The sequence below is a fragment of the Siphateles boraxobius genome, unplaced genomic scaffold (assembly GCF_051911475.1).
Source record: "Siphateles boraxobius isolate OS27281-9 unplaced genomic scaffold, OSU_SipBor_1 13, whole genome shotgun sequence".
NCBI lineage: Eukaryota > Metazoa > Chordata > Actinopteri > Cypriniformes > Leuciscidae > Siphateles > Siphateles boraxobius.
Window position 1 is genome coordinate 19,102,348 of NW_027508733.1, and position 27,034 is coordinate 19,129,381.

At 39.0% G+C, this 27,034-nt stretch overlaps 2 protein-coding genes across 5 annotated transcripts; one reads left to right on the forward strand and one right to left on the reverse strand.

Annotated features, from left to right (window-relative positions):
- Positions 1-280: 280 nt before the first annotated feature.
- On the reverse strand, positions 281-17,581 carry LOC143735939 (uncharacterized). Of its 3 annotated transcripts, XM_077226320.1 has the most exons (8): positions 16,976-17,581; positions 16,723-16,876; positions 7,097-7,129; positions 6,693-6,785; positions 4,228-4,292; positions 1,743-1,804; positions 1,468-1,624; positions 281-653 (listed from the first exon to the last, which is right to left on the reverse strand). In XM_077226320.1, the coding sequence occupies exons 2-7, from the start codon at positions 16,728-16,730 to the stop codon at positions 1,517-1,519; spliced, it is 369 nt and encodes a 122-aa protein (XP_077082435.1). In that variant the 5' UTR covers positions 16,731-16,876; positions 16,976-17,581; the 3' UTR covers positions 281-653; positions 1,468-1,516. The 3 variants fall into 3 exon arrangements, with proteins under 3 accessions (XP_077082435.1, XP_077082433.1, XP_077082434.1); XM_077226318.1 differs by lacking the exons at positions 16,723-16,876; positions 16,976-17,581 and having other exon boundaries at positions 282-653; positions 7,097-8,716; XM_077226319.1 differs by lacking the exons at positions 281-653; positions 16,723-16,876; positions 16,976-17,581 and having other exon boundaries at positions 1,467-1,624; positions 7,097-8,716.
- A 1,982-nt stretch (positions 17,582-19,563) lies between these two features.
- tal1 (T-cell acute lymphocytic leukemia 1) lies at positions 19,564-25,519 on the forward strand. Of its 2 annotated transcripts, none has more exons than XM_077226323.1 (4): positions 19,564-19,653; positions 21,059-21,621; positions 22,640-22,731; positions 23,964-25,519. In XM_077226323.1, exons 2-4 carry the CDS (start codon positions 21,170-21,172, stop codon positions 24,398-24,400), a joined length of 981 nt encoding a protein of 326 aa, XP_077082438.1. In that variant the 5' UTR covers positions 19,564-19,653; positions 21,059-21,169; the 3' UTR covers positions 24,401-25,519. The 2 variants fall into 2 exon arrangements, with proteins under 2 accessions (XP_077082438.1, XP_077082436.1); XM_077226321.1 differs by having other exon boundaries at positions 19,575-19,653; positions 21,043-21,621.
- Positions 25,520-27,034: the final 1,515 nt, after the last annotated feature.

Genomic DNA, 27,034 nt, shown 5'->3' on the forward strand with positions numbered 1-27,034 from the left:
TTGTCAAAAATTGCAATTTAAATGCAATCTCTAAATTATGTAAATATGTATTTCATATATAACAAAACTATTCCATAATCACAATTGGAAATTTATTAAACTCCCAGAAATGAATTGGTCAAAAGGTGTAGAAACCATGCACAGTAAAACAAATTATATGATCAATAAGTTATTAAAACATGTTTTTACATTGCTTTAGCTCATCAAAATAAGTTAAGCAATTTTCAACTTTTTTTTAATAACTTATACAAGACTCAATTCATTTTAAGTTAGGGTGTAATGTAATTTAAGTTGAAATGACTTAAACATCCAAGTTGATTATACTTAATGTTTATATTCAAATACTAACCCTAAATTGTATATCATTGACTCCTATATTCAGAATCAAGTATGTGAAGAACATGTATTTAAATATTTAAAATGCAGCTTCCTCAAACAAAACTATTTAGCTAGTCCAAAGTGATACGACAACTTTGAGAACAAGAAAAATGCTCAGCTGCTGTTCCATTGCAATTTTTACTGCATGTTGTAAAGAGAGCTATTGTGCCCCTAAAGCATGTGTGGTATGCAAGGCTCAGTTTCAGCGCAGACTGTTGTCTCTTCTCGCAGGGCCTGTCTTTGGTCCCAGGCTATTCAACATGGCATGCCTTTTCCTACAAGAGAGAACAGTCATGATAGAATCACTGATGTCTAAACCTTTTTTCATGCAGCAACATCACTTGAGCAGTCTTGCATTATTAATAGAGGAGATATGATTCATAATTTACAACGAGGAAAGGACTTTATGCCCAAGAAGTGTCTCATTTTGTACGAGCAATTATGGAGAAATGTATTTAATTCACTGGGCAAGAATGCAGTCATTGTGATAAGTGGAATTTGAATTTGTCTAGTAATATGTACAAAAAAGGTCAGTTTATCTAGAACAAAATAAAGGAATCATACATTTGACTGAACTATATTAGGTTAAAAGCTTTTGGGTCATGGAAATATCATTACATTTTAAACTTGTGATTTCCATGCCTGGAAAAGTCTATAAACGTATAATTTAGCATATAAATTATAATAATTACAACGATAATATATAATATTTTAAAACTGAATCTCTGATAAAAATTTTAAAACCCTTTCTCAGTAATCAAATAACTAGAAAACAGGAAAATTCACTGGTGACAAGGTGTGGGGGGAAAATTATTTGTAAAGGTCAGATCAGGTAGAAAAAGCTCCTTACGGGTTTTACCAGTGTGCTCAGCTTTTTAAAGTGTGAGTAATTTATATATAGAGAGAATATATATATATGTATGCGTGTAAAAAAACAACACATTTCTCTACATCAAAAAAGCTGACGTTACCAGCAGAACTAGCTTGGTGCCCGGTGTGGCCGCATTCTTTCACACAGACATGGGTAGCTATAGATAGATACATTCCCTTGAGAAAGACCAGAAGGCAAGAGTAAAGCTGCTCTCTCACCCTGCTCGTTTGAAAAATGTGGGTCATTCAAATCCCGGCCACGGCCAAGTCAGCTGACCACACCAGTACAGAACAGCAACAGAGCGCAGATGACGAGGGCGTGGCCTGACATGTACCTATTGACTGCAGTGGACTTTTCCTCAAATTTCTGCAGTTCCTTTAATAACGTAATATCTGAAGTTATCACTGACAATGGGAAGGCCGATCCAAAATCAACATATACATCTAAAAATGTTTGTCGCATGTGATGCAACATCATTGGCTGTTTCACAAACCATGCTTAAACACATCCAGCTGTCCTCTCCTGAGTGGCTTCTTGCTCCTGCATTCCTCTGTCCTGGAAGGAAAGAGGGTGGGGGTGGGAGGAAAAGAGCAAAGTTGTGAAAACGTTTCCTGCCGATATGCAGTAGGAGATGTAATACTGGAATGTTAGAGTCAAAAGTGGAGAAATTTAGCGGGAACGTTGATCTGATTAAAGTTTTGGTAAATTATCAGGTAATGGCGTGGCAGATCAGACTCATGCAAAATGATAACAACAAGATTTTTGTGAATGGTTCCTGAGCATTCTGAACTGTTGTTATGCTATTGGGTGGTTACTTACTAGGCCAAGTTATTTGCACTATAAAAGTTCTATTTCAGTTGGACTAAAACAGAATTTGTCTTTTTAAATTGTGATGTAAATGCTCAATGTTCAACTGAAATCATACCGATCCAGATTTCGCAAAATCGGACTAAAGGTGCGGTCAGATTAGCAAAATCCTGCAGGCGAAAAGATCCATTATCAAGTATAGGGTTGCATGAAGCACCACTCACATGGAAGACACTTGCAAACCAAGCAACTTTCTGTTGGTCAACCTAGTAAATTCATTGAACTTGTTGCGAAATTTGCATGCAATTCCAGATCGTGTGGATTGAAATGACTGGATTTTGCCCCCAAAAATTTTCCTGAACATTTGCGGTAAATGTGACCGCACCTATTTGATGCACAAATATTTGATTGCACATTGGGTCATGTATTCTTAGACAACTTGACCTAAGACTATAACAAACCATGTAAAGACATTTTATCATATTTTAGTCCATTGATATCAAGCCCCCACTTAAATAAAAATCTATTGGCCTTTTTTTAAATCCAATTTATCATTGGCCAAGCAAAAATCAACAGTATAAACATTTAGAAAAGTAACAACCAAACCAAAATTCAATACTTGGCATAAAACGAAAGTTTTAGCAATATTAAAAGTGATACTCAAATTGCTAATTAGCAAAGCTCTTATAATAGATCTGAACAGCAAAAAAGGTAAGATGTCAAAGACTATTTTAGGTGTATAGGTGATTTATTGTGTGCTAAGAGCCATGCCGTGTCCCTGTCTAACATGGTCAGTCCCATAGAACAGGGCAGAAAGATGCCTGAACAAAGCACCCGTCTGGATACAAGTAGAGACTAGATCTACCCCATCAGTTCTTTTGTTCGAAGCAAACAGAAAGTCAGGAAAACTTTTGACCACTCATTCAGCAAGATGGATATCTCCGCATTGACACATTGTCCCACAAAGCATTGCGTCAATGATCTCATCAGTCTCCAGAATGCCACTCATCCACCTAGAGTAAACAAAGGTATTCAAACAGTATTCCTCCAAAAACAATTTGAGGGGGTTGGGTGACAAGTGTGAGAATAATCTCACAAACCAGTACGTGAACTCTCCCATATTCATGCGACAGCTTAAAGGAGTCATCGGCCATTCAAATCAGCTTTGTATGTGCAGGAATTACAGAACCTAATCAGAAGACTTCAAAACACTAGCAAACCATCTGTAATCCGCCAAAAGATCAGAGGTGCTTCCTGTGGTCGAATAAAAAAAATACGAAATCTATGCATATTGTATTTTCTTTATTGGTGAGTAATGTCAAAATATGGCACCACGTCATAAGGATTATCTCAGATTAGGCTGTTTATGTGAGACTGCAAAACAAACAGGGAAACTACTACTCTAGTGTGCAATAAAACCTAACAGGGAACTGAAAGTCGTAACCGCCAAGCAGTTAGAACTTTGAAACTGGTCTACAATGACTCAACGCCCTCCTCCCCCCACGCCCGCCCGCAGGAGTACAATCACAAAGAAAATTCGGCAGTGATCTTTTCAAGGAGGGGAGAGCGAAAGAGCCCTCGCTATGGCCCCGCTATTCATTCCATTTGACCCCTGCCGGAGCCCAGACAAACTGAAGTCTTTGTTTATCTTGGGAAACTGGCAGAGACCAGGAGGGGAAAAGGATTTGGGTGGGGGAGGGTGCCGAGGTTTGGAGGAGGAGGAGGTTGTTGGAGGGAAAATAGGACCGGGGGAGGGGTATCCTGGGAAAAATGCCAGCATGGGATCAGTGACAGGGCCGGGCTTCCTGAAACAGGAGCAGCCTGGGATGGTGAAGGAAGGGGGTGTTGTCGTAGAGTCGTGGGGTTGGGGGGAGGGTCCACCTTGAAGGACAAGGCCAGAAGACCAGAGACGAACTACACGTGCAAAACGTCACATTGATGTATGTTTCCTGTTGGGCGTGGGGTCGAGTTTAATTGCAGTTCCCCAAAGCATTATAGACTCGGATAGCAAACAGTCATGGAACTGATATGTGAGGCTTTTGCAATGACAACAAGCCTGAACGTTTAGGTGTCTCCTCAAACGTTACAAGCTGGGGCATGTTGAGAGCAAAGGAAGCTTGGGGGCAATTAGAGCAGACAGATGGCCGCTTTGAGAAAGAAGACTGGTGTACCTTTCTCATGCTTTGTCATTACAGGTGGGTCATATGTCCCAACAGGAGCTGTGCCGTAGACAGATCTGAAAATAGTGAGAAATTTCACGTTAGTCAAACATTAACACACACGCACTTAATGCTACGTTCACACTGTCTGTCCAAATCCAATTATTTGTATATCAGAATGGAATCTGATAAAAAATTATTGACTGTCCACACTGTGTATCGCAACTGTACAGTTCCGATTTAGGAGGAGGCTGGTATGAGTGGCTTTATTCCGTGCCGTCTGCAGTCGCCTCCGCCGGTTTCAAAACACATCTCCGTTATATTGTCGTTTTCTACTCGTTCGGCACTTTGCAACAACACAACCTTGTTTCTGCAGCGACTTTCAGAATCTTTCCTATAACAATTTCTGACGTTAGCGGTTTACGTGGCGTGACAAATTCACATAAACCCCGCAAAATCTAATCTAGGGTTTGTTTCCCAAAAGCATCGTTAGCCAACTATGGTCGAAAGTTCCATAGTTATCAGCATAGTTCAACGAGTCTGTGTTTTCTAAAACCATAGTTCTAGCGAACATTCGCAAACAGCATCACAACGCTGTGTGGTTGGAACGACAGCTCTCGACCTGTGGCTAGAAGCATAGTTTTTTGTTTGCATGATGTGGAATCCTTATCTTGAGCCAAATAAGCAAGCTGACTTTCAGTACAATCTATTTATTTAATTTAGAATACATACAAATGGTATTAACGTCTTTTAGTTTGTCAAGAGAAATTTTAAGCACCGTTTTTGAAGAGTGCGCATGTGCAAACGTGCTCTACTACGTAAGAACGAGTCTATGATTGAATCTGTAAATAAAGCAAAATAACTGAGAAAAATGAGAAATAGTTCTCAGATGCAATTTCCGTGATTTATAGCAAAACATCTAGCATTCATTTTTAACTAGATTTATTTGTTTTTATAGAAGACAACTACTTTGTTGCCCACATAAAACTCGCCACTATTAATCTAAGTGGTTGACAGGGTGTTGCCATGCAGTTGCTAGGGTGTTCGGGGTGGTTGCCAAAACATTTCTATGCAGTTGCTAAGGTGTCCTGAAAGTTTTGACAAGGGTGTTCCGGGCAACTGCTAGGGTGTTGCTATGCAGTTAAGACACTAAAGTGTCATGTGCGGTTTCAGAATGCTCTACTACATCCAAGGTGTAGTTTCTAGAGTGTTGATGCTAGGGTGATCTGGCTGTTTGCCAGGGCATTACTGTGCAGTTGCTAAGGTGTTCTGGTTGTAGCTTGTTTCTATGTAGTTGCTATGTAGTATTGAGTTGCTAAGGTGCAGTTGTTAGGGTGTTGCTATGTGGTTGCTAAGGAGCAAGTTTAAAACTATGTGCTGGGAATACCTTTTTTGCCTGAGAGTAAACTAGGAGTCTAAACTTTTTTCTTGTAGAGTGAGTGCAAAAGAAAAAGATACTTGTGAGAAAAAGTAAATAAGAAATAAACTCATTTTGTGAGATAAAGTCATATTTACAAGATATTGTCACAACTGGGAAAAATACAGTCACAATTGTGAGATATAGAGTTGCATTTACCTTATTTATGACCATTTAGGCATGATTACATACTTTGAATTTGGCTAATTGGCACTGCAAAACGTTTGTACCAATATAATCTTTATGTTCGCTTTATAAGTTCTTTTTGAGGCCTGACCAATAAAAAAAGAGGAAGTATAGTTTTTTTTTGCTTGGACAAAAATACCTTTGTAGTTTTCTCGCAGGGTTAGTTCCTTGAAATGGTCAAAGTTCAGTTTAGAGTTAAAGGGAAATTTTCTTCAGAGGACTTTTTATTTGCTCACCATGACTCACACAAAAATTCACTAAATAGGACATATCCAAATGTGATATGAAGTAGAGGTGATTTTTGTTGTTGTTCAGTGACTAAATCTTACATCTACAGTTCTATTTTTCCTTTGCCTCTGGGTTGTAATGACATCACATAGTCATCTATATCTAAACAAGTCCAAAAATCAAGGTCAGAACCGCCGGTTTTCTTGGTTTTGACGCAACAGTAAGTGTTTTTGTGTCAAAAGTTACCAGGGAGACAAAACAAGCTTTGCGCTGGAGAGCCAAAGTGGCTTAGTAACCAACAGCAGCTGCCACAACAATAGACACAAAGGAGCTCGCTTGAACACTATGCATAGTTTTACAGTAGTTCGTCCCATTCATTAAAACATACCTATCTGAACTTTATAAATAAAAATGGTGCTCATCATATACTCACTACTTCTATGAAACTTTGGTTGTTGGTCGAAATGTGGTCAACTCTTTTTGTGTTGTAGTAATGAAAACTATCAGTACTCTGTCAAAACAAAGAAAATATTGTACTGTAGTGCTTAGCAACAATTTAGTAAAGTGATCTCCGTCCAGGAACAGAGCCGCTCCACCTATTATAAGACCATATGCCGTATGGAAACAGTGAGAATATAAAGGACACCTTTTTCTCTCTCTGGCCTGCCACTGAGGAAACTCCAAACGTTTGGACTCATTCTGGAGCAGACAGTTTTTGCTTCTGACTTGGCAACTGTTTCTAAAGTTAAGCAAACACAGGAGAAACAATGTGATATGGATAAAAGGTTAGATTAGTACCAGGAAGGGTTTTACAGACAAAAGTCACAAAAGAAACATTTCTCTAGTTTAAAAAAAAACTAAAAAAACCTAATGTAACATTAAGAATGTTTGTTCTAAAACAAAAACATTTAACTCAACCTAAGAACCCTATATAGCAGAAAATGCTGAAGAGGGGTTTTTGGTGAAACTAAGGTAATTTAAGAAACCAATGAAGAATCCTTTTAAAGGGATAGTTTACCTAAAATTTAGATTTGGTCACCTTTTACTTACCTTAAAATTGAAACCAGTATGACTTTCTTTGATCTGTGGGACACAAAAACAGACATTTAGGAGAATGTTCACACTGTTCTTTTCCATACAATGAAAATCAATGCAGACGGCCACTGTATTTTCAGGACATAACACCTCAGATGTTTGCTTGATATATGTGTAACGGAGGCCAGCTAGTAAGAGCTGTGTGAGTAAAACTCACTCCCCTGGCCTCAAGAGGGTATCTAGCGACAGACCCTAGAGACTGCGGTCTTTAGAGTCCTTGTTAGCACGCCCACCTCCCATGCTGGAGACACTGGTTTGAATCTTGCTCTGAGCGGGTCGAGTAGAACCGGAGGGGTTACATTGGTGCCTTGACCCGGATGGGAGTAGGGTTTAGTAGAGTTAGTGTAATGGAGGCCAGCTAGTAAGAGCTGTGCGAGTAAAACTCACTCCCCTGGCCTCAAGAGGGTCACTAGCGACAGACACTAGAGGCTGTGGTCTTTTTGCGTCCTTGTTAGTGCGCCCACCTCCCATGCTGGAGACACTTGTTTGAATCCCGCTCGGAGCGGGTCGAGTAGGTTAGATATGAATCATGCAGACTATTTTTGCAGTATATTTATTGTGCTTTTTGTCACTTTTGGAGCTTTAAAGCACTTGTTCTCATTCACTTTCATTTTATGAATAAGAGCGGAAGAAGAACATCCCCTGCTGTGAAGAATGAACAAAATGAAAAAGCCAAATTTTCCTTCAACATATTATGAAAGAGAAAAAAAGGACACTAAAGAGGGGACACCACGTTGTCTCTTTCTCCTGTCGTAGACCAAAATGTTCTTATCTCATTCAACACCTTCTCAGAACGAGCGCCGCCCTTGAACTACCCCATCTAAACTATCATTTCTCATACAAGTTTTCACATCTGAACAAGATGAAACATATGTGTCCAAGACACTGCAGCATTTACGCATGATGACATAGACGTAATAGCCAACATTGACTTTAACCCCTCTTAAATACGTTTCCCACAGTACTTGGCAGTCACACACTCCAGTTCATGAGCCTCCTGCTCTAGTGACCCACAGGAGGCCAGCAGATTACGGCTACGCAGCCCTGCTCGCTGCGATTTCCTGCTACATGCCAAGTCAACAGATGCCAAAGGAGACTAGAGGATTTTATACGCAAGACCCAGACTGAGCCAGAGAGTGGAACCTTCCAGCTAGAGCTCAGGCTGAAAGTTGATCACAATTAGGAAATCCTGGGCCACCCACTGGGGCTGAGGGTGACACTTTAGAAATAGAGTTGTGTGCCGGGCAGGGAACACAGAACAGCTGAGTACTGTAGAAAAGAGTGATGGCCTTTCTTTGACATGTGATAACATACACTAAACAAACATTACATTGCCATGTTTTTGGACATGGTACTATGGTAATACTAAGGTATTTTTTTAAATCATTAACAAAAAAAGCACTAAAATGGACCATATTTTTTTGGACATGATACTATGGAGAGAGTATGGTTTTTGGATAGTAATAGCATGGTATTTTTTGAACTCATTAACAAAATCATATAATATTATCATGATATTTTAATGATACCATTGTATTTTAGACATGGTACCATGGCAATCTCTATCAGAACGTACTGTGGTACATTTATGGTTTCATAAATGTGGTTAGGGGTATGCAGTGCTGCTATGGCTAATAAGAATGTTTAGAAAAATGACACTGTGTATATAGGACAAATTGGGCAATAAAAGGCCAGATATCTTGTGTGTGTGTGGAGCGGAAACAAAAGGTGGTGGAAGGGGGATGTTGGAGCAGAAGGGAAGATTTGGAAGGAATGGGAAGGGGGTGGAGGTATTGGTGACGGCAGATGCTGTCCCAGCATGACTTCAGTGAATCTGTAGTGGGGGCTGTTGTTGGGGGGAGGGGCTGCTGGCCTTGTTTGACATCAGTTGCAAATCTGGCCTGAGTGTGTATTCGTTTGTTTGTTTGCGTGAGAAGAGTGAGGGTGTTGGAAACGCATGTTTTTGTTATTGTCTTTGTGTGGTGTGGAGGAGGGGTGGTGCTACTGTATGTATGAAAAACATCCTTAGGTGCTTGGGTGTCCGATTTAATTCGATAAATATTAATTTTAAATATTATATTGACATAGATAAATATATAGATAGAACGACAGACAGACAGACAGATAGAGATAGATAGATAGATACTTCCTTTCAATCTCTCTCTTTATCACCCTTCCTATCTGTTTGTTCATAAGTCCGGAGCGGCGAGGACACTCTGTCCTATATTATTACCCTTGAAATTGCATAACCAGGACAGAAGTGGGGCAATGTTTGGAAGGGAGTGACACGACACCTCCCTGAGCCTCACACTGTCCAGTGCAGTGAACAGCTGAGTGTGTTTATTTTGCTTCATTCAGTTTCAGTGCGTGTGTGTGAGTGTGTGTGTGTGTGTGTGTGTGTGTGTGTGTGTGTGTGTGTGTGTGTGTGTGTGTGTGTGTGTGTGTGTGTGTGTGTGTGTGTGTGTGTGTGTGTGTGTGTGTGTGTGTGTGAGTGTGTGAGTGTGTGTGTGTGTGTGTGTGTGTGTGTGTGTGTGTGTGTGTGTGTGTGTGTGTGTGTGTGAAGCTGTTGGCCCTGTATGGCGGTTGCTATTTTCGTAAACAGAGCAGCGAGAGAAAAACAGCATTAGGAGGATGTTAGAGCAAGGATGTTTTAATGTCATTGCTGTCCATCACAAGCGTATGTTGCATTGGTTCTAGCCGGAGGCACGACAGCGATCCGTACTCCTGAATTACACACCTCAAAACTGATGTATGTCTCCCAGAAACACAGTAGAAACACAAACCTCACTGACTATCAACATTAGGAATTACATAATAGCTCCCCTCCCACTACTTGCTATCAGTAAAAATTCTGTAACCTAACGTAAAAACAATCGTCACTCCTTCACAACCTTCAAAACAATGTTGCTTGTGAGAGAAAGGAAAGCTTGTTGACAACTGGATGTGGAGACAGACAAGAGCCTGAGGCAAAGGTGTGTTACTGAGGTGTTACACTCCAAACTGGTTGAACGAGCACAAAGCACATAATTGTGAGAGGTGAGCTCACTTTACGGTGACCTGTATCCTGGGTGCCGCCCTTCTACCATCTCATCAGTAGCAAATCATGTCATTATCGTCAAGTGATTGTTTAGGTTCCACCACAAGTTTCACTACTTTTGTCCAATACTCTCCTTACCAGTTTTCCAAGCATTACAAATAAACTTACTCATCTGCAAGTAGTTCATAAACTAGCAGTATTTAGACTAGCTCTTCATATTGGGTTGAAATACCTAGATTTGTGTTTATAGCTAGTCTGAAATCATCTACAACTAACTTTTCTAAGATTAACAAAAGAAATTAGCAGGTTTCCTTGCTAAAAATGTTAGCGAAACATAGTATTAGAGCAATGTTGTGGAGTAACTAGCTAAAAGTAAAAGTAAACAATCAGAGCTAAGTACTTTTGCAGAACAATGGTGATTTAATTAATAAACTAGCAGTACTGGATCGCTGACTAAGACTAATTTGAAATCTAGCCCTTCAGATAGCATTGAAAGGACTAAGTTAGATAACTAGTTAGGCCGAATTGCAACAAACTTCTAAGATTGAGGAAATAAATTAGTAGATAATCTAGCTAATAAAGTTAGTAAATATGCTACGATGCAATCAACATTTTATCACTAAAAGACAGTAGTCAGCAACTTTTCTCAACAATGATTTATCCCTTCTCAAGATAAGGAGCCATTGTACCGCTGTGGTCATTTGGAGATATTTAGCAGACAAGAACACCACAGTCTCCCAAGGGGGTGGAAGAGATCGCAGTCGTCAAGCTGCGGAACAACAACAAACAAGAGTACTGAGGCGGGCCGATGCATTACCGTGTTTGTAGTCGCGCGAGGGGGAAAGTGGAATTAGCAACCCAAACAGTGTAATCACTCCGGGTGCTCCAGGCAGCGTGCGTTATTATTTCAATTACTCTGAGGGTTAGTGTGAGCCCTGAGGTACACCAGATATTAGCCCACAGACTGCTCTACCTCTCTGAAGGGAAAAAAGTGGAAGTGGTAAATTCATCCCAAGAGGAAACCAAGGATTCACGTGGGTGCATCAGAAAATGTGACTCAAGCTAATGACACATCTCAACGGATATCAGAATAGAGGAGGGGCAAAAAATCATAGATGTGTGAAATTTATGTCAATTAGCCACAGACAAATGTCCTCAGATGACATGTTTTTCCGCATGGACTGATTGGTTGGGAATGCTGTGGACTGCTTGTTCAGGGGGAACCAAACTTTAACTCCATTCGCTTCGAAACCCCTCAAGGAGTCAAATGGTAATGAGAGCGACAAAAACCTCAAGACAAAGGGGACACATCCCCCAAATCAGGACCCCATCCTGGGAACTGTGATGGGGGTCACGGATGAGTGGGGGCAGGGCGTGTGAGGTAAACACATTCCTAGCGGAGGATCTTCAGCAACCCCCACTCCCCACTTCCCCTAGGACTTTTTTTTTTTACCCCTTCATGTCACACACCACCTCTGTCATGACACAATACACAAACAGCATGGTCGCGCCCCCCCCCCCCCCCCCCTTCCGTCGCCACCTCGGTTTTTTATACTCCCAACTGCTTTTCCCAACCCCCACATACACCCCGGGGGCAAAGAGGGCCAACCTCCTGCCAGCAAGCTGCCTTATTGTTCAAAGACAGTCACATTCACGAGGAGGATAAAACACATACGGTATATAATCTCTTTACACCTAGTGCTGCCCAGAATGCTTTGTCTGAATGTGATAGCTTAAAGTGCCCTCAGTACAGGCACGACTCTTGGGCGGATCAAACGTCAGATGTCACCGCAAGAGTCAAAAACAAGAAATGCTCAAGTTTGTGCATTTGGTCGGCCCTTTATGCAGGTTTAGCGTATATATTTTATGATGGTGCATTCCCCGGGAATCAAACCCAAGTGCTGTTTGGAACGAGCTTTCAGTCCAATTCAGTTACAGGAACATAAAACAATCGTGATTCTGGATGGTCATAAATGTCGTGTGCCAAAAAGAAATGTGCGGTCGATGCTTTTTGCTTTTGTTCCTCTTATGGTAATGATAACTAACGTGATCTGCATTAGCATGTCTGCCAGGTAGAAGACATGTCCCTCATTATAAGTGTGTCCAAAAACCACTCCCTCCAGGCTAACTATACAGTGGTCAAAACGGCATCACTTCAAATCAATCTCGCCTCAGACAGACCCCTCCTACCAGACAGTCCCTTAATTTCACCATGACCAGGAGCCCGAGGACCCCCCGGAGGTCAAGGTTCAACACCTGAGATGCGCGCACTCAGACACACATATGCGTGCACAGACCAACACACGTGATTTCATCACGCCTCCAGCCAAAACATAATCAGAGGCTGTCTGGGTAGCAGGCATGCTAATATGGCAGATCATCTATGAACATAAAGCAATGTGACACATTTGCCTCCCCCACGCAGAGCCACTCAACCTCGTGTTTTAAATAGACTGGATTCTGCACGCCAGTCCGCTCCAAGAAAATGCACAAGGATGCGGACTGATAAAAAAATAATGATGTGACCTGGCTGGTGATTCAGAGTTTGACGTGGAAAGGTGAAAGACCCACATCCACACGCTTGTGAGGTAACTGTACTTGGACAGCAGCTCCCCCTCAGCATCAAATTTAGCGTGGGCTGTGTATTTATAGAGCTGTGAAACAGCAGACCGAGCCGCCCGCCAAGCTGATGGATGAATCACTCTCTCAACCTGCAGAGATAAGAGCTGGAGAGAGAGGGATAGCGCACATCTGTAGCCACGACACACACTCCTCTCGCTTATGATCTCATCCTTCGTTATTTACCTCCTACACTTAAATCCCCAGCACACAATTATACTCCATAATGACCCACCCTACCTGGAATGCGGAGAGTGCACAGCATGACATGTTTGACGTAAACGGTCATAGGATTTCTGCGGTTGCAAGGGGAAATTCCTGCAGACCAAACGTGATTTTGTTTATTTCACATGACTTATGCCATGGAATTTATTTATTTTTTTGGACCTGTGTCATCTAATTTTATGTTTATCTATAATTTCTATGTTTGTACCATAGTACATTTATTCCTTACATTTACCATAACTGTGGATTCATGGATACGTAACATGATATATTTTGGACTTGTACCATAGTAAAACAATGGATTCAATGGGCATGACACCACAGTACCCTTACAAAAGTGTACTGTGGTGGTACTATAGTACAGTGCTGGTATAGTATATAGTATACTTTGAAATATATTATGGCACTGAATTTTTTGTATTGTTTTTGTATGATATTCCATGGTAGTTCAGAGAATACCACGGTACTACCAAAATACTGTGCTAGTACAACATCCCACAAAAAACATACATTTTGCAGGGGTAATGCACATTTAATTTTTTTTGGCAATTACCATGTTAATGCCATGTTTTGCCATGGTGTTTCCTGAAGTAACTGATGAAGTAAACTAAAATATTTAGGGCATGTATCATGGCGGTATTATTGGAGTAGCATGTAAATATCATTGTACAAAAATAACTACCCTGGTTTACTATAAAATTACCATGATACAGTTGCATTACTCTTTTATAAGGGATATAAATATCAGTGTATGAATATGGTAATCATTCAGTACTAAAACCTGACACCATCTGGTAATACCAGGTATTTGGCTACGAAATATTTTGTGCAGGCTAATGTTGTGAATTACTGCTGTGAATCAAGCAATTCCACCCACAACGGCAGGAACACACCATCAACCTCTTGCCAAGCGAGGCTCTGAAGAAATACTCTTTACAAGGACCTGAGGAGAAAACAGCACACTGACCCTATTCACTTCTGTTTATTCATGACCTCATTTCTTCTTCGCTCTCACTCTAGGACGTTGTGTCACTTACTCTGTGCCAGCTGTGGGATACTGTAGTACGGTTTACAATAGCCACATCAAACGCAACTAATTCTGCTGACTCTGTAACGAGAGATTCAGCAGACGCCCTTTGGTGCAAAAACCTTGAGAGATACAAAAGGACACTGTTTTAGAGCACTGGAAATAACCGGCTAAAGATTATATAACTTCGATTTCTTCAAGTTTTGTGTGTGTCATACACAAATCAAGCAGTATTTACCAATGTTGCACTTGGGGATTTTATTTTTTATAAAATCTGTCAATATTTAGACTTAATGTATGTCTTATATGAAGGTCCATAATCCTGCTTTGTTCATAATCCTTACAAGTAGGTTGCATGTTGCATGTCAAAAGAGGGGTGGCGTGACCTGGTTTAAGTGGAAAGAATGTCTTCCTTGTGAAAACAACTTTCCATAAAGCTCCTCTCTTTAGTTGAGACAAACTGCATGACCTTATACGGACTGAAGACGGGACACAAATGCAGGAGGAGCTTAGTGAATAGCTCTATCTAGTGGACATTTTGGGTACCTGCGAGACACAAAACATGCACAGATTATTGATCACATATTATATAAACACAAAGATCTACTGTTCTAAAAACACTTATCTACCAAAGAACCAATTTGACATAAGAATTGACTTAATCCTTACAGCTCTGTTACTGACTGAATTGTTAATAGCTTTGATTTTCCCGGGTGGGGTTCACTTCGTTGTGAATTAATACATATTTTTTTATTATTATTTGTACAGAATAAACTCACAGTTTTCATCTCTGTATGGTAATATTATATCATCATGTCTTAAATGGTCAACAGTAGCATATAAATAAAACTACATTATAAAGCAGATGGAGTCTGACCTGTAATGTAAAAAAAAGAAGAGAATGCCTTTAAAGGGATAGTTCACCCAAAAATGAAAAATCTGTCATCATTTACTCACCCTCAAGTTGTTCCAAACCTGTATGAATTATTTTCTTCATCTGAACACAAAAGAAGATATTGTGAAGAATGTCAGTAACCAAACAGTTGATGCTAGCGATTGACAACCAAAAATTTATATTATGGAAGTGTTTTTTGTGTGCAGCAGAAGAAAGAAATGGGTGAACTATCCATTTAACCTTTTCCTGTTTTCTTTGCATAAATTGTATCCAGTAACATGGGGCATAATTTCAGTACTTCATAATTTTCTACACAGGCTAAGTAAAGAGTGTATGTCATACAGGGTCTTACCATAAGGGGGCGATGCAGCATGAGAACATTTGCAGAAACAATTTCTGAGAATTCATGATGCAGTCATATCAAATTCCTCCATTAGAGGGCGTATTTATAGTAAACTTCCCTCTGTTTTTAAGTTTGGTAAAAAAAAAAAAATGAACCATTCACCGTTTTGAATGAACTAGCCGGTCCTTTATAGTGAATAAATTCTGCGTCCAAAATCGCATTCTCTCTTGAGTAGGTAGGCTAGTTATTTTGAATAAGAAGTTACTTCGCGACCGCTAAAAAAAGTATTCTAGTAGTGTGTAGTAGCCTATGAATGTAATCTGGATTTAGCCTACTACATTTACCATGTTGTCGTTATCACCATTGTCTGGTCTGGAATACAGGCCTAGTCCGATTCCTGAACAAACGATTCCTATGTGCAGGTTATTTTCAGTGAGTTAAAAACATACCATTTACTAGTCCGATTCTTGAACGAATGATTCTTATGAGCCGATTCTTTACAGTGAATCAAAACCAAAAGGCAACCAGCGGCAGCCTCCTCCACTCATTGTGCCAGTTCTTTTTAGGCTACTGAATCTCTCTCTCTCTCTCTCTCTCTCTCTCTCTCTCTCTCTCTCTCTCTCTCTCTCTCTCTCTCTCTCACACACACACACACACACACACAAACATACACCCCATAAAACACATACACACATATATATATAGCCTATATTTTTTTTTTTTGAGCCTTAGGTCTACCTAATTTTAGACTAACGTTTGTTAAAGCCGAGGTCTAAAAACTAATGTCTATTAATGTCTCCCCAATTTATTTTTTTCCACATAAATTGGAAAAAACAACTTTTAAAACGCAAGTGTAGCCTAAGTAAAATACAATATTTAAATAAATGTATCTACGACTGCGGCAAATAGACTATTTTTAATAGGTTATGTATCCAGAGTGGGCGAATAATGGTCTTCAGTTATTAATGTCCGCAATTGTCGGCGCACAATCGGTTGAACATTTGTCTGAGGAAAACACTTGTGTGTCCCTTGGACAATTCACTTACCATCAGCCAGTCGTTTGTAGACTAGCCTATAGGATATTTGGTTGTCTGCATAGCCTAGCTAGCCCAATAGCTATTATATAGTGATAGCCTTTTAACACTATATGTTTTGTCGCTCGCACCAAATAGTTGCCATGTTTAGCTCAGACGTCAACTAACGTATGGCTAGTTTAGCGCATTTAACTCAAACTGTTAATCTGATTTTTTGGTTCTAGGCCAACGTAAAAACGATTTGTAAACGTTTAAGTATGTGTGCAAATTCAAATAAAAACGTTATAAACGTTAAAGTCCAAAACATTTTGTTTCGACTTCCTTTGCGGTGTGGTGGTGATTAGCCTAATAATTTCACATCGTGATTCGCGCAGTGTTGCAGTGTAACAGCCATAACTCACCCCTTCATCAGGGAGGCTTGCAGGAAGCTGGTCGTGACATCAGCGCGTTCACGACTAGTTCGTCCTTGAGCACTGAGAATCGTGACAGGTAATGAAGATCAGCATCGGGTCACGAGTCTAGAAACAACACGCGTGGAACAGAACAACCCCTTTCCTGTTTATGGGGAAATTAGTAAAAATCCAGATAAATAGCATTTCAGAGAGCCGAAAATTTCTAGTGGTTTCAAGTTTGAAGAACTCAATGAGAACTTACCTCAAGTGTGAAGGGTCAATTTGAGCCCACCATGAGATGGTTATAGTCTGCATCTTGAAAAGGTCAATTTAATGTTGTCGTTTATATTATTAACACCTTGAAATAATGCGAGTAAATATAGAGCAGATTTATATTGGGTTGTTGAGGAAATGTGTGGGAAAGCTTGTGGTGGTAGTGTCTGCCGAACTATACACCCAGTGGCTCTCATCCCTGTCTGATGGATGAACCAGGGGTCGCCTGCTCACTGATACCGTCTTATCGCTCTCCGCAAGGTGGTCCTTTGAGGTTTACACCAAATTCTGGCGAGTCTCGCTGGGGCATCCTTCCCAAATCACTCAAAATCAGTGCACTGAACTAACAAAGGCCCAAGATCAAAGGCTCTCAGATGATGGAACGGATTTCCCTGTATGTATTTCATACATTCATTCATGAAGATATATAGCCTTTACCAACTGTCTTCTCCTCTATATCTGACACCCCTCTCCAATGTTGACAGTTACAGTTATCTGTGTTAATACTGGAATAAATGTGTTGACAACGATGATGACGAACTAATGGGCTTTATCTTCATCATCATCGAAACATCTTGAGTATACTCAAACATTTGCACATACAGAACAAAATTATAATGTGTATATTTTCTCTTGAATTTCTTGCTGAATATCTAGGCTATACAAATATAGAAGTCGCCAAGGTTTATAGTCTATTGTTATATTAATTGTCACAATAATTTATTATTAAAGAATTCGAATGCACCAATTTTTAACATTTTACATACTAGCTCATTTGTTATGGCAAATATTATATTAGCCTACACATATCAATGACAATGTCACTTTTATTTTTATAGCACTATTAAAACAACACATGCTGACCAATGTGCTTTACATAATCTCAGTAAAAAAAAAAATAGGCCTATATATATATATATATATATATATATATATATATATATATATATATATATATATATATATATGGTCAAAATATTTAATGTTCCTAATTTTCATTTTTTTTTATTACTGATCAGGAAATTAGCAAGAAACCCCTATAGATAAAATAAAGTATATGCTTGCTTACCCCAATTTGCAGCCAGTTTTTTACAGGAAGAAGAGTCAGTGTTGTTCCACTCAATGTTAAATGACTTCAAACAGTTGTCTCCCAGTTCGTTTGAGTTTAATGCGAGGCCAAAATATTCACTATTATGGTTAAAATTTAGACACTGACCAGGCCAAAACATAAGCCTGAAGGACTTGTCCTCGAGACACTTATTGGTTGTCTTTGCAATTTGGTCTGGAGCATTGTCATGTTGAACAATAACATCTGATCATTCCTCAGATAACAACTTTTCACTCTTGGAAAGCAAACTATTCTGTAATATTCTCCTGTACTCCAAAGCATTAAATGACTTTTCACAGTGATGTAGCTCACCAATATCAGCAGCTTAAATGGCTCCCCATGTATTATTATATTTCTCAGCAGATTTTCGAAGACACCACGCTGGAGCATCATCACCATGCAACTTCCCATTTTCCCATATTCACAAAAACTTAATTCTGTCTTTGATGTTTGTCTGAGACAACAATGGCTTTTTAAGTAGAGCATTAGCTAATTTCCTTACCAATAATTTGTGGTCAAGGCAATTAAAAGCTTAGTGTTTAAACATTTTGGGGTTGGCCCATTTTTTTCTGCCCAGGAGTGTAGGCTAAATATATGCAATTGTATATAAATACACGTAAGTGCTTAAAGCTCCAGTTTAAAATGTGTACATGCTTTAAGTTCAATAAGGCATCAAAACATTTTTAAACCTAAACAGTAAAATAGAGTTATTTCAAGAGCCTAAAATTCAAATATCAGAATCTGCTTACAATATCGACCAAGGTAGATATAATATAATGATATATTGTGCATCATTAATAAATACGTTTATTTGTATTGTTCTATAAAGAAAATGTGTACTTTAAAACAGGTAAATGAGACTAAATAAATGTGAAGAATTAGGCTAAATCGAACGCCACCTGAAATAATAATTAAAACGGCAATTATGCCTGTGCAGTATTCACAACAGGCTAGTTCATTTTCATGTGACTACCTTCATAAACATGTTTTACTCAGTGAGGGAGGGTCATATAGGCTACACGAATTCCAGTTTATTCTGAACGGCCGAAAACGCTGAAATATGTAAAAACAAACAGCCGCTAATGGTACTTTTCAAGCCTACATCCCAAGCCGATATCACTGAAAATGTGTTACTTTTGGCCGCATAATTAATTTCTGATTGAGCCCCTGAAGCAGTTCAACAATATTACGCATTCGTTTTTTCCCTCCTCAATCTGCTGAGTTATTTTTTATGCATAACCATTCACAATATAAGTCTTTTTTTTTCTCTTCGCATTTGCCCTCGATAAAAAGCAAAATAATAATGAATCATTTCATAAATAATGGGTTTAGGGGCTTATCGAGCGCGCAGTGGCCGCCACTGCGCTCTTATCTCGCCTGGCCACATTGCGCCCGTGTTCCGCTCCCCATACTGAGAAGTGCGCGCTGGACGTGATGTGGAATTATATAGACCTCACTTCCAGTTCCACACAGCACTTCAGTGCATCTAAAACCTCAGACATGGATGACCCTCCACAAAATGGCTCCATGCACACACTAACATCCACCGCCCGACGACGGTAAGAGGCGAATATTGGTGTTTCTGCGCTCCTTTGATACTAATGCAGGTCATAATTAGGCTTTCTATCGACGCCTGATGATTAATATAAGCTCAGGTATGATTTATATCATTTATATTTGGCTGTATGCGGTCTTGGAGCAAATAGGCCCTTGAGCCTGCAGAATGCAGATATCGATTTGGCATTTATTTTATAATTAAAGGGCGTTTAGGACGTGATATTTTCATCTAAAGTTAAGAAATTCGATTAATTTCGTTTCGATTTTCCTCACGGCTGCTATTTTCCTCTTTTCCGTTCAGTGCTTAAAAATAATAGCCACCATAACTCCAACAATAAATTAACTAATCTCATCGATATGCTATTTATTAAACTAAAGCTGAAATTTTGGTCGAGTCAGTTCCTAAATGGTAAATTAATTATTTGGGTTTCTTTATGTTTGTTGCCGAATTATTCGTCTATTTGACACCGTAGCCTAAACGTAACGTTTTTTCGTCATATCTGGTCGGTTATTAATGCTGTAATCAGCTTGTTTTGTTAAATCACTCTAGAGTTTTTAAATACATTATATAAATACGATAAAATACATTATTAAATAAACTATAAACTATAACTATACGGAGGAAACAGAAACGTGTGTGTAAACTGGGAATGACGTATTAATATTTAGCCATCTTGTGGTCTATATTTACACACAAAATAAGCAATTTATTACAAAGGTTACAATACATTTGAAAAGGTTCAGAAATAGACGCAATTACTCACGTAAAAATCTTTGTTTTAGGTTCAATAAAAAAATTGAAAAGACGCAAATAAATTATTGACAGTAATATCACCACCACCACCACCACAATAAATACACTAATATTATATATGGAATCATGCTAAAATAAATGAATTATATAGCTAATAAGTAGCCGAATGTTAAAATAATAACAATGATATTAAAGTTGATCATTTAAATGTAATATGATAACATATGCTAATCTGGAGAGGTGTTATTGAATACGTCCTGTAATAATTATGCAGATTATTTTCTGTTAAATAAATGTCGAACAATGTTTGCAGAAGATAAGCTCTTTTCCAACGAAGACACCGGTATGATACGCTTATCTCCAGATACCATGAGCAGAATGATGATATATAGGCTACAGGCCAAGGTCAAGTCAAGGGGAAAAATACACCATCCTAAAAGATATTTGAGCGTTTAGGCTGCTGGTCTATCCTCATAGAATGGATGGCACAGGCCTTTGCATGGATACAACAGTTGTGTGAGACACACACATGACACGTGCTGTCATAGAGCTGCATTACTGTACTGTCAGTGTTTTCAGTCACGCGCGCAGCGAGGACGCGCGTAATATAACTGGCGCTCAATCAATGTGCATAAAGGTGTGTGCTTTCACAGGTGACCTCCGATGAGAAGCTAAACAGGCGCTGGATTGGTTGGGAATTACAATTTCCTTTGGATACCACTAATTATAAGCGTTTGGATTTTTTTCTGGAGCTGGACTTAAGGATGATGGAAAAACTGAAATCCGAGCAATTTCCGCTCAGCCCGAGCACGGAGGGCTGCGGTTCACCCCCGCCCGAGGAGGGGGACGCATGCGGGAAACAGGAAGGCACGAAGGCAGAGACAGGGGAGCATCACCTCCCCGAGGAGCGCCGCGTCCTTAATGGAGTTGCCAAGGAAACGGCTCACCACGCCACCGAGCTAAAAAAGGAAGTGGCGGTGATCGAGCTGTCCAGGAGAGGAGGGAGCGCGGATATAAAAGGCAGAGAGCTCAAGGCAGACATCAGCCATAAGGTGCAGACCACCGAGCTGTGCAGACCACCGATCCCACTGCCGCTGCCTCCCAGAGACCCGCTGAGCGACACTCGAATGGTGCAGTTGAGTCCGCCCGCTTTCCCTCTCCCGGCACGAGCGATGCTCTACAGCAACATGACGCAACCGCTCGCCACAATTAACAGGTAACATCACTTTTACGCATCACGCCATGTATGATATGAAACGACTGCATAAACTGAAAGATGGGAAAAATGCATGCATTTAAATGTGTATTTAGACTTTCTGTGCATGCTTGTTTTTTTGTTCCAAAGTTCTTAGAATCCTTAATTTCGCGTTTTTAACATGTTCTTGCACTAGCCTGTTTAAAATAATATGATTTATTTTATGATGCACGAAATGATCGGTTGCATATGCTATAATGCCATCAGAATCTAAAGTTCTGATGCAATGATTTATTCAACCTATTAAAATATATATTGAATGACCCCGAAACATTTATAATACATATAATAAATTAGGACCGATAGAAAAAAAATATAGAAAAAAACATTTCTTAGTACTTTCCTTTTCTTAGTATTTCGTTCATCAGAGTTCGTTTTCTCCTTATTTGATAATGCAATGTTATATAATGTATTAGTTATTCGTTTCCGTTTCTATTCTATTCTATATATTCTACATCTATATTAAATATGGAAGTACTTCGTTTTCTCCATCAGCAATTGAATATTTTAAAGAGAAATGTAATGCATTCAAATGTATTTTTTATATCTTTTTCAAGCTTTTTCTGTACAATTTAATTGCTTTCTATTCTATTCCATTTAATGACATTTGAACTATATAAATATGAACAACCTGCATTTTAGGACCATTATTTTATGCATTAAAATGTATTTTTATATATATTTTCAAGCTTTTTTCTGCAATTGAAGTATTTGAGTGCTTTCTATTCTATTCTATTCTGTTTAATGACATTTGAAGTATATCAATATGAATAGACTGCATTTTAGGACCATTATTTAATGCATTAAAATGTATTTTTTTGTATATTTTACAAGCTTGAAGTATTTGAGTGCTTTCTATTCTATTTGACTCTGTTTAATGACATTTGAAGTATATGAATAAACTGCATTTTAGGACAAATTTTCAGATTTTAAAAAGCTTGAATCACCCGTACTGAGTTGTGTGCCTGTTTCTCCTCAGTGGTTTTGCTGGAGAAGTGGAACAGTATGGGATGTATCCCAGCAGTCGAGTGAAACGCAGACCTGTACCGTATGAGGTTGAAATCAGCGATGGTAGGAGCATTTTAGATCTTTCTAAATATGGTAAGCCACTTTTTGGCTGTGCTTTTCTCTTTTTCTCTCATTTCTTTTTTCCCTCCATCATCTCAGTCTCATTCATTTTAAATGGCATCAGGCACCATTTGGTAAAAGAAAATATTCAGCTGAAGAGCACGCAAAATGAAAATGATAAAGTAAAACAGACGAAATAGCTTCAGATTGTCTTTATATAGGCTACTTATCTGTACAGTTACTTTGTCTCGTATAATTCTTTTTTAATTAATCAATTTTCGGGAAAAAATTCATGCAAATATTCATGCACTTTAATATAATTTTTTTTTAGCAAGGAATGACACTTTAGTTGCACATCCAAATTAAAGATTAACATGTACATGGTGCTATAATCCACCCTTCACTTATGTATAAAAAAACACACCAAAAAAACAAACAAATTTTATAAAAAAAAATTTATAAAAAAAATGACCTAGCTAAAGTGACAATCACCATAAATGTCACCAATATCTTTGCATCATACTGGATTGCATGAAAATGCATTTCCTCTTAAAATAAACAGAGAACAAAATATTGTTGTGAAACAAAGACAGAAGACAGAAATCAAGCAAGCAAGAGAGAAAAAAATGGTAGTCGAGGAACCAACCCCCTTAAAAAAATCAGTGCGCACGAGAGATAGCTGCGAGTTGCCTATAAAAATGCAAATACGAGTCAATGTGTTTGGCTGCGAGTGCTGAGACTGAGATGTGGGATTCTAACAAGATGAAAATGCGGTATGCATGACACAATATGCTCTTAGATGATATAGAAGACCATCAAAGGTGACGCTGTCTTCGCTTCCTCTTTAAGACAATAGCGAAAAATGCTTTAAATTATTCCTTAACTCAAGAGGGGAATCCATTTAAAAAAGTGTAATTATATGAAGTCACTGGTGCATCAGGCAAAGTGAAGCATTGATAGCCCTGTTCCAACAGAGCTGTCGAGGAAGAGAAATGGCCCTGAATAATTGAATGTAAAATGCCATAGATAATAGAAAGGTTAATTAATTCTTGGCTAAATAGGGGGAGATAAAGAGCTAATCTATCAGTGAGAAGTGAGTGAACACCTTAGGTGTGTTCACAAGGAAACCACTGTTAAAGCACTCAACTGTGTTGTTAAACGCTGCTGATTTGTAATGGTTCGACCTCTAAACGAAAATGTTGACACTCCTAACTATACTTTCTCTGCTTTCACAGGTACAGGTTCGCAGCCCAAAGTTGTGCGACGGATTTTCACGAACAGCCGCGAGCGCTGGCGGCAGCAGAACGTGAACGGTGCCTTCGCCGAGCTGCGCAAGCTCATCCCCACACACCCTCCCGACAAGAAACTCAGCAAGAACGAGATCCTCCGCCTGGCCATGAAGTACATCAACTTCCTTGCCAAGCTCCTCAATGACCAGGACGACGTGGTGGGAGGCGATGCCTCCGCCCGGGCCAACCGAGAGGCAACCCTAGTTCGTGACGACCTCCTCCAGGAGATGCTGAGCCCGAACTCCAGCTGCGGGAGCCTGCTGGACGGGGACGTCAGTCCGGAGAGCTTTACCGAGGACCAGGACTCGTCGGTGGAGTCCAGGTCTTCGGCGAAGGGACTGCATCATTCCAGCCTCCCGCTGGACGGAAACACCCAGCGATGACTGGGTTGGTGTCAACGGACTGACTTCTGGAGCCCCAGGTTTGAGAGGGCGCAGTGCTTCATGGACCTCAACTAGCGTATGTCGTGTGCAAGCATATTCTTACGTAAGACTTTCTGTTAAGCTCTTCTCTTCACGCTTCGATGCTAAGGTGCCCTCCGTGGTGAGACGCTGGTACGGGGGAAAATGTCAGGTAGATTTTTAGTCCACACTTGGTTGTTTAGACAGGATCGCCACCTGAAAACGATTAGAAAACAGAAGATTGAATGGTACCCACACCTCATCAGGTACACCGTTGGTAAGGAGGTCATTGGAAACAGCTGGACTTTTACAACAAAAACGAGCATTTGGAGAAGTTAAGTCCTAGAAAAGGAATAGTTCACCAAAAAAAAAAAAAGACAATTCTGGCATCACTTACACACCCTCATGTCATTCCAAAACAAGACTAAAGTGAAGCCCAAAAGAAGAAAATTCTAAGAACCATACAATAAAAGTCTACGGGGTCCAATTTTTTTGGTTTTTGGACCCCATTGACTTTCATAGTGTGGATAAAACATTCTTCAAAATATCTTCTTTTCTGCTTCCGCTTGAGGGTGAGTAAATGATGACCCGGCTTTGGCTTTGTGCAGCATCTTTGAGACAAATGTGTACATACTGGGAATTTCAATTGAATATGACCTTAAGTATTATTAGCGTCATTGGCAATAGCAACAATGCTATTTGGGGAAAAAAGTATCGCCATTTTGTAAATGGTTTTTCGATATAATGTTTCGAAACACAATCATTCGAGAACAATGGTGGAGGAGGTACAAGAATGTGTATATAAACTGGGATAATGTTGTGTGTCTGTAATGATGACCCTTGTTCCTTTAGACTGTTCTTTTGCATTGTGATCATGGTACACCATTAATTCACATCTCCATCTCTCCTTCATTCACTCCTTTCTTTGGCTAAAACACCCCTCCAACCCGACCATCTCGCAATGACGCATTCATTGAGTAACGTTCTGTCACTTTATTTGACTTGTATGAACTTGATCTGCTTTTTAGCAGAGGATTGAGTAACCAGTCTTGGTACCTTTAAGTCTTTTATTGGGTATTAAATGAGCAAACAAACAAAAAATGGTTATTTTAATGTGATATTTAGTAGAAAGACCTTTGTTGTAAGGTGAAAATCTATCTATGAATATATGCAATGTTATATTTCACAAATTTTATATAAAAACCCACAAAAATAAAAAAAGGCAAACCTGAAAATGTGTGCTGTTGTTATGAAAAATGCTGAATGTAATAGAAAATTCAGATCAGGTCAGATATCATGAGCATTTGTTCGTTCATATAAATGTCTGAAATATAATAGCAGTTTCTGTTGTCATGACAACTGTATGGGTAGAGAAGGAAAAAAATATCCAGTGGAGCGTTTTACGAAGTGTCAAAAACACAGGGATTAAATAGAAAAAAAAATCTTGCATTGAAGGGACTTAGATATATGAAAATACTAAGTCACTCATGCTAGTCAGGACTTAAATAAAAAATACAATGAATTTTTATGAAAGGAACAAAATGTTAAATCCCCGACATGAAAAATGAATACAGCTGGATGTGATAACATGAAATACCTTCAACAAGATTTAGATTCCGTCGAAGACATATACTGTAGGTGCTTAATACGTCAAGATTTTGAGGGTGTAAGGACAGCCAGGGTCATAGCAGGGTGTCTATGGGTGTCTAAACCCTGGGAATATGTGTCTGAAAAGCTGATAAGAATCAAAGCCAATGAAAAAGTCATTGGTGGGTCTACTAGCCCCATGGGGCCTGCAGGGACTGTGAAAAACTGATCCAAGGGCAGTTCCCAGACGATCACTGATCCACACCCACACCCACATATACGTGCACGACCTTGTCAAACGCTTTCCGTCCTATCAGCTAAAGGACATGAGAGACATTTCAGACAAAAGAAATGGAGCTTTTATGCCATTAAATGAATGTCATATCAAGAGGAGGTAGTGTGCCATCACAAATACACCGTTTACAATCAGTATTGTGGCCGTTCAGTATGAGGATGAAAAATTGGCGCTGAGAGAGAGACATATTGATTGTATTTCATGACTTTTACAATATTTAACATGAATAGGTTAACTACTAACAAGAAAATGTGGTCATCAATTAATCATTTTGTTCCAAACTGTTCGTCTAAATGTATGTATACATTGAGCTCCAAAAATGACAAAAATCACCATAAATAAAATGTATAAGATCATTTACTCATTATGGTGCTTAATAAATAAATCAATATAAAATATGTATTTTGAATTATATTTGATAAAAACCAAACAAATTTTTAGTTATTGTGTTTAGTTATTTAGTTATTAATTTAGTTAAAGTAATTGTGAACCTAAACCAAAAATCATCATATTTAATTATGGTGATTTTACAAAAAATTTCACGAAAAACACAATCAATGTTAATATCGATGAATATTAAAATGTATAATATTATATAATAATATATTTTAAAACAAAATATATTATAGCATTTATAAATTAACTTTTTTATTTCACCAATATTTATTTATTTACTTCGGGTAAACAAAACAGTCGCAATAAATAAATATCATCCATAATAATTTTTTGTAATT